We start from the raw sequence: 8,385 nt of genomic DNA, 5'->3' as shown, positions 1-8,385 counted from the left end.
AAAATCAATCAGTTTCAAAAACTATTTTGAATTCTGAAGATGAATTTGAATACTTACATTGTATTTTGTAATTTTGAATTTGGAAAATTTGAATCTGGTTTGCGAGAGGCGATCTGAGGAGAGACAGAGTGATGGAGGAGAACCGTAAATTGATTTATGCGTGATGCATCTTTTATATGTTTTGGAAGGGGTATAATGGTCATATTATTACGAATTTTTTGTTAGTTGGCTACGAAATCAATAGTTTTTAAAAATAGGGTACAGGTTAAAAGGTGGCATAAATATAGGGTATGACTGCAGATCCCCCATTCTGATGTGTATTCAGATTTAGACGTCTTAATTTAAAAAAAAACAAATGAGGCCTAAATACCTTAGCGTCTAGCCCAATAGCATAATCAGTAAAGGGCCTGTTCATATTTAACCCAATTGGCATCTGAAGCATTTGGTTTCAAAATGTGCTTTTTTTTTTTGGACCAGCTTCTTCAACTTTTCCAAAAAAGATTTCAACCAAATACCACTAAAGAAAGTTCTTCAACACTTGCCCAAAAAAACAAAAACAAAAAGAATGAAAATTAACCTATATAGTCGGATATTCATTCACTTAAATTAAAAATGATCAACGAATGTATAATATATATAATTCATGTATAATATATTTATTAATTGTATATAGTCACTATGCAATTTATGTACACCGACAGAAAAAAATAAAAAGTGAGTTCGATTAGTTATTTGGGTAACTATCCCAACTTTTATACTGGGGCATTAGATTGAAAATCATTTTGAATTTCTTTAAATATTTTCAACATTTTCTTTTGTAAAAATATTTTTCAGAGAAATCTTTCACCTGTTTTTGAAAGAAACACCACTTAAATTTTCCTGGATCTTTTTCTTTTGTCTTTTCCCCTTTTTCATTTTCTCAGCCATGTAAGATCGATAGGCGTGTGTCAATGTCGGACCTCCATAACCGCGAGACCTCTGCATGTTTTTGCTTTATTACGAGTTTGAGTCCCAACTCCGAGAAAAATCTAAGCTCTCCAATGAATTTCTCCAATTAATTTGTTCAATCACAGTGAATAAATAGCTAACGAAAACGGCGGAAAACCCATCATTTTCACCCAAAACAATCCAATCAACCAACCCTATAATCCAACCTGCAAACCAACAACTGCAATCAGCTGCCGCCGCTTCAGTTTCCAACACTGGAATCACCATTCTAATAACAATGCCGAGAAATTTGACATCCCCTTTACCTTATCTCAACAACAGCAGGAAATTCAGCAGCAACGTCAACAGCAGCGAAATAATAATAGTATTAGCAGCAGCAGCAGTAAGAAATAGGTCAGACAGATAGTGGGAATTTAACTAATCAGTTAATGGAACAAATTGGCCAGCTGCCTATGTTGTATGCACAAGCTATTGCAGCCACTGCCCAGTTTAATTTGCAATCTCAACTTTTGGCTTTGGTAATGTCTACTTAGTTTCAATTCAGCAACTCCTAGGATTCCTCACATGCGGTGTTCAATAACAGATTAAAATTTGAATACTAATATCTTTTCTCATATTCATTCCTGATGATTTAATGCACTGTTTTGATAAAGTATGTCTTTTAAAAAAATATATATTTCCCTATTCCTTTTCATATGACAATATTTGGTTAGGAACTGAGTTTATCATGTTAATATGACTTATAAATTATTTTAGTGGCAATAGAAGAAAACACTAACATCATTGTTGAAAAGTTAGTTTAATAGAGAAAACACGACATCAAAATTTGAAATTTGAATAGTTGAATGAACTAGAACTCTTGAAAATGTGAAAGTTGTTTGAAATAGGACAGTACATTTCGCAATGACCTGAAATAGGAATTTTGTCATATAAATTGCAACTGAGAGAGTAAGTAAATGAAATTTTTTTGTTGTGGGCACAGCCTCGCAGAAGACAGGACTAATCCCGGGTTCTCAGTTTCATCATGGGAATTCCCATTGACAGTCTTTTCAGGGAATCCAGGCACCGGGAATATTGGGATCTCTCAATTTGAGCTCCTAAGTCCTAACTGAGAGCAAATGGGGCCCTTGCATATGCCCAACAAAGGATGAACCAAGGTCAACTAAGGCAGAAGTTGTCTCGCAAACTTCCTTCGCCAACAGTCTGGTGACAATTTTTGATAGCTCCAGCAATATATATTCGACTGTAAATCTAACCTTGTCCATTTTTTCTGCTGATTTTTTCACTTAGACACTTTCGTTTCCATGGATATGACCTCCTTAGATTATTTAGGGGTCGTTTTGTTGTGGTACTGGAGCAATTAATCAAGCATAAAACCCCACAAATTATAATGCAATATTTTGCTGGATGCTATGTTGCTCGGACTCTCCAAAATGTTGCTGGGTGCGTGTCGGATCCTCCAAAAATAGTGTATTTTTGGAGGATCTGACACGGGTGCGGCATCATTTTGGAGAGTCCGCGCAACATAGGCTGGATGTATAAGAAAAAGAATCGTCGCATAACTAATGCACCATTTGGTTGGCAATATTAAACATGATTTGTATTAAATTATGCGGGAGCGGGGAGCCTATATATTATTTTATACGAGATAGAATGTGGAATAAGAATATATGTATTAGCAATGCGGGGATTAAACTATTTAAAAACAAAAATGCTCTTTTAAAGTAAGTAATTCATGTATTGCAATTCCTTCATCATTAATTACTGTTTAATAATCTTTCCATTATTAATGACCGCTTACACAATTCTTGCACTATAATCCCCGCATAACTAGTAAGTGAACCAAACGACTCTTAAGTGTATTTATTCTCACATTTGAGCTGAGGTGGTATCTTTTTTCTTGAGCCGAGGATCTATCATAAACAACCTCTCTACCTCCACAAGGTAGGGGTAAATAAAGATGCCTCAGAGCTGTAAATCCTTTATTAAGAAAAATGATGTCAATTAAAGGACCATTCAAGTGTTGTACTTAGGTTTGTATGTATACTTTTGGGCTTTCTTGTTAATTCTCACAGTTTGCGTCATGCTTGCGTCTTGCTAACATTGAAATGTAGCTCTGGAACAAAAATGTCCGTATGTGATTGTAATTAAAGTTATGTTTGACTCGCTTTTGCATGGGCGGTGAAACTGAGAGCCATTAAGGGCTGTCTTTATTACGTGATTATCTTCACTTGTTCAATTTTGCTTTCTCCTTTTGGGCAGATCACGTATAATCTTGTTGAATTTAATGTCTTATCGGTAGTTCATGTCGCCTTCTCTATTCCGTTGTGGTAATTTGTTCTTTTCTGCTAACTTTAACGTTGTAACTTTCTGTAGAAGGACATCATTCGTGAACACTTGGTTACCCGGGTTGAACTAGAATGGGAAATTTGCTTTAATTCAGAATGCTTCATCACAACAGCAGCAGTGGTTGAAGAAAACGCCTAGAATTTCTTCTCCAAATACCTCCTCTTATCATCTTCAACAGCAGAGGCAGCACCAAATGCTTGGGCAGCAATAATTAGCTTCATCCAACAATTGTGTCATAATTCAATGGGCTTGAACCCACTACAGTTATCCCAAAGTGTACAGCAGCAGCAGCAACTGGGGCATCCTCAGATGCATCAGCAGCAGCAGCACCAAGAGCCTCAGCAGTTTTTGCATCAGCAGCAGTCTTCTCCAACAATGGCTATTACTACTGGCTTGAAGTCTCTGAGTTTGACTGGATCAGAACCCGACACTGGATCTGGAATGACGACTTCTGGGGCTAGTTCAAGCCAGGGGACTGAAGCAAACAATCAGCTTCTTGGGAAGAGAAAGATACAGGATTTAGTTTTACAGGTTTTCCCTTCACCTTGTTAATCTCCAAAACTTTTCTGTTGTCCTTGTTGGTTAGTCAAGCAAACTGCCGGTTATCCATTTTAAGTTCTGTTTTTTGGCCTCACTATCAACCTTAATTTTATTTGGGTGGAAAATGTATAATAAAAGTGAACTTCCCTTACACTCCTTTCACACTAACCACAAAATCCAATAGAAGCTTACAATTTATTTCAAATCACAGCATAGAGTTGTCTTTTCAGTTACAAAGAAACTAGCATAGAGTTTTGTGGTTTTGTGGAGTATTTTTCCGAGGAAGTTGAATTTGACTAAACTATACTGCAAAAACAAAAAAAAAAAAGAATGTTGAATTAGACTAAACCGTATTTCTAAAAATAGTTGATTTCGATTAAAAAGGTTTTTTTGGTTATTAACTTTGCAACTTTTTTAATAGCTTTCCACATACTGAGTTAATGTTTCAGGTGGATTCGCGGGGAAAGCTTGATCCTGAAGTTGAAGATCTTCTTTTAGAGATTGCTGATGACTTTATTGATTCGGTGAGGCATAAAAATGATTTATTCCTTGTTATCATTATCTTTCATCATGTTTTTCATGACTGCCTTTCTCATTCTTTTGGGTTCAATTTAGCTTCTCAGACTCTGTGTTTGAACACATTGACAAAGCCAGTTAAAGGGGACTTTTTCTTTAAGGGTCATCATCTGCTGATTCTGGCCTCGTCCTCACCCACCTCCCCCCTCACTCGAATTAAAACAAATAATAAAAAACAAAAAGTTCAAAAAAATATTAAAAGAAGAACCGAGAATCTCTTCTTTTTTTTGGGGGGTGGGGTGGGGGTGGGTGGGGGTGGGGGGGATTTTGGGCTGTGATGCTAAAAAAGTTAGAAGGCGTGGCGAGGAACATTTATTAGAGGAGTTGGATACAAAAATAAATAAATGTCGCTGGGAAGTCAATTTAAGGTTGTCAATTTACTTTGATGCATGAATCAGTCGATGAATAGCTTCCTTTTGAAATACTTTCTGCGAAAATTCTTCATGAAAGTCAACATATATGATAGACGTACTTAGGATGGATAATTTGTCATTTTCTTTGCGAAGTCTCATGTTCCATTCCTCTCTGTAGGTTACTACGTTTGCTTGCAATTTGGCAAAACATCGGAAATCTTCAACTCTGGAGTCCAAGGATGTATTGCTACATTTAGGTTTGTGCCAACAACTGCAAAGAGGCAGTTTTGTTTACTTTGTTTTGTTTTTTAAAGAAAAACAAGCAATTAATGACTTGTTAGAATTGGCACCCGTAAGATAAATCATTATAGACTTAATCAAAGTTAATAAAATTGTAGAAATTAATCTTAGTTGTTCGTAACTAGATAATTTTATTGCTTTCGATTTATGAGTGTGTTCTTTACAAGATGTGAGATCGTCTGCATGTAGTATGCTAACATCTTTTTTCTCTGGATCTAATTAGAGTCGCAAAATTTGAGCCCATATTCCAATGGACACAAATTGGGACCAAACTTAGTTTTAATGGCTGTTCCTTTCATTCCGCAGTTAATGTTTTGCTAATAGCTGCTCTTCTCTAATGATTCAATTGTTGGATTAGTACCAGTTTTTTCTCCTGGACACCAACTTTTACCATTATTATCTACTTAACTTTCTTTTGCTCTTAAGCTTTCAAGCTACACACAGCCAAATGCTAGAATTTGTATTCCACCACCTCATAAGTATGCATCAGGAGTTGCTGGCCAATACTTTGATGAACACAGTTTGAACACGGATCGTGAAGAAGCCTTTCCTTCAAAAATACATTTTGCTTTGGAGGAAAGGCCATTTTTTTAGGAAAGGCTTCTTTATGATCTCAATTCTCATCAATGCAGTAGTTTGCTAAGAATGTTTACATACGGTTCATCATTGCTTATGATGTTTTAACATAATTTGATTAAGAAAGGAAAAATTGAGGTATTGGTCTAATTTACATGTGATGATTTACAGAGAAAAATTGGCATTTGACTGTTCCTGGCTATTCAACTGAGGATAAGATACACGATTCAGAATATGTAAGCTCCTCTTCTCTCTTAACTTGGGTGGTATACTGGTAAATCGCTTATATATCTGCAAATAATTGAGGGCTTTTTGGAGTTATGATGCATAGCTAATGATGATACATGATCTATGACTATCGAAAGTACCTGATAACCTATTTATTTAAAAAGAGAATAAAACCTCAAGAACTTTTTTTTTTTTGCCTTAGTCTTGTTTGTTGTGATTTTAGCTTCTGATTACAGTCCACTCATTGTATTATATGTACTTATTGATCTCTTTCTCGGCCAATGGCTGTAGTAACTTTAAGCTGAGTAGAAGAATTCAGTCTGTTTCTATGACATCATGTTTCTAACTTTTGTGCAGTCACCAAGTGATCTCCACAAAGAGCGTTCTGAAATGGTGAGTTGGAGTTCTTTTGTGATAACACGATGTGCCTTTGTTCTAGGTGTATAATATCGTAGTCTTGATACTTGACTCAGATATACACCATGATGGAGGCCTCACCAGCTGAAGCAAGTACAAGTAGTAGCACTGACGAGACCATCAGTCCGGAGCTGGGTGACCATGTTGGTTCGAGTGACATTGTCGGACCACAAAGTGCGGAGCAATTGGTTTCACAGTCTAATGGTCAAATATAATGCGACAGTATGAGGTTCTGATGTCCCTGGAATTTGGTATACCCCTCACTTCACTGTAATAAAGACTTCTTCTAGAATGAGGTCAACTATAGTTTGCTTGTCTGACTAAAGAACTTAAACAGTCTGTTTTGAATTTGCATGCCCGTTTATGTTATTTGAATAGTTGTTCTCCCATTATGCCATTTTTTGTCATTCCTTTTGCCACCTCCTTAAGTCAACATCATACTATAGCTGAATACAACATGAAGTCCGCAAAAAAACCTGAATCCTATTGGCTTGATGTGGGATTGCGGTTGCGGATTTATTTTATTTTTTAAATTTTAGAAAAAGGTTTTATTACATTAGGGCAGGGGGAGGGGATAAGGTGGTGCAAAACTGAATTGTAACCGTTAACTGAACGGCAAAATTGGCTTATTGGTATCGGATTATCGGAGTAATGGTTGGTGAACGGATTAACATTTTATAATTAACGATTTATCGGTTTGGGGAAGGATTAATCAATTTCCTTATCGTATAAATTGTTAATCCATTAAGAAATTTTATATTTACATTTTTACCCCTATGTATATAAAGTATCTAAATATTTCTTTGAAATACGGTAATAGTTAGATTAGAACTGTTGCACCAAAGTTACTGTTACATACAAAATTAAAAGCATCTTAGACTATTTTGTTCGTATCTCTTAGTCTTAGTATATGGTTGTTTTAACTTTGAATAACTTGATTTCCTTTTGCATACTTGATAGAGCCACAACTGTTTTCGCCTATGTTGTTTGTGCTTTCTGGATGTGCTTAATGCGCTTCACTTTTCTGGTAATCCAAAAATATGAATAAACAAACTTAAGCTGATTAACCACAAATCTTTGCAAAAGCAGTTGTGCAAAAGAACTGTAAGTTGTTATTTTAATTTCGTCGGTAGAAACATGTCCTTTTAATTTTCATTGTCTCTTAGTCTTTGATTTAGCTGATACATCGCCCGATAATTGCTAATCCGATATTAAACCCGACCGATATCTTATCGGTTGGCTAACAATTAACACATTTAAAAGTCAATAACCAATAAGCCGAATCGTTAAGCGTAACTATCCGCCTCATCTGCCCGATAAGCAGGCCTAGGAGGAGATGCTACGCAACTCTGGGGTTTGTACCCTCCACCTCAACCCTGAAAGGCAGGAAGTTCACCAACTGAGCTAGCTTTCAACCCTGATTGCAGACTTTGATTGGGTATTTTTTTTTATTTGTTGCACATTTGTGTAGAATATCAGAGCTCTTTAATTTGAAGGGGTTTTAATTTTGCACATTTGAAGACGTAAAAATCGGACACATTTCATGTTCACTGCCTTCAATATCTGAATTCACCGAAAAATGGAAATAGAACGATTATTATTTCCACAGAGAACTACAATTTAATCAAATTGGTAAAAAGAAAGAAATACATTTTAAACTATGAGAATTATATATGCCATAGTATGTTGGCGGAGACCTTGGATTCCCAGGCAAATACTACGGAGAGGGTTTTGACTTTGTTTTCGGAGTTTAATTCATAGTACAACGACTTTAATTCATAAGATCTATGAGCAGATTCTCAAACGTCAACATTTGTATTATACATAATAAAGATTGGGGCATCATTGATCTACGAGGTGCAAAATTCTCCTACATTAAAATCCTTTTTACAGTGCTGTCAACCATCATATAGTAGACCCCCAAGCCGTTATCAAATGCTCCCTCCTGTCCACTTTAAGTGATTTTATGGTTTTTTTTTTTTTTGTAATCCACAATATTTAATTTTTTCATATATTAAAAATAAGTTATCTTTTTTCTTTTCAAAGTTGTCCTTGAAATAAAGAACTTAGGAGTAATTTATTATATTTTCAATGAGCA

General features: G+C 35.6%; 1 protein-coding gene across 2 annotated transcripts; it reads left to right on the top strand.

The window, feature by feature from the left end:
- The first annotated feature begins 839 nt into the window (after nucleotides 1-839).
- On the top strand, nucleotides 840-6,684 carry LOC109210133 (transcription initiation factor TFIID subunit 12b-like). 2 transcript variants are annotated; one of them, XM_019373502.1, is made up of 8 exons: nucleotides 840-1,466; nucleotides 1,931-2,154; nucleotides 3,325-3,828; nucleotides 4,287-4,361; nucleotides 4,945-5,023; nucleotides 5,814-5,878; nucleotides 6,228-6,263; nucleotides 6,344-6,684. In XM_019373502.1, exons 3-8 carry the CDS (start codon nucleotides 3,541-3,543, stop codon nucleotides 6,500-6,502), a joined length of 702 nt encoding a protein of 233 aa, XP_019229047.1. In that variant the 5' UTR covers nucleotides 840-1,466; nucleotides 1,931-2,154; nucleotides 3,325-3,540; the 3' UTR covers nucleotides 6,503-6,684. The 2 variants fall into 2 exon arrangements, with proteins under 2 accessions (XP_019229047.1, XP_019229048.1); XM_019373503.1 differs by lacking the exon at nucleotides 1,931-2,154.
- The last annotated feature ends 1,701 nt before the right edge of the window (nucleotides 6,685-8,385 follow it).

The sequence above is a fragment of the Nicotiana attenuata genome, unplaced genomic scaffold (genome assembly GCF_001879085.1).
Source record: "Nicotiana attenuata strain UT unplaced genomic scaffold, NIATTr2, whole genome shotgun sequence".
Lineage (NCBI taxonomy): Eukaryota > Viridiplantae > Streptophyta > Magnoliopsida > Solanales > Solanaceae > Nicotiana > Nicotiana attenuata.
The sequence above is the reverse complement of the archived record's forward strand: the minus strand, read 5'-3'. Positions and strand labels throughout refer to the sequence as shown.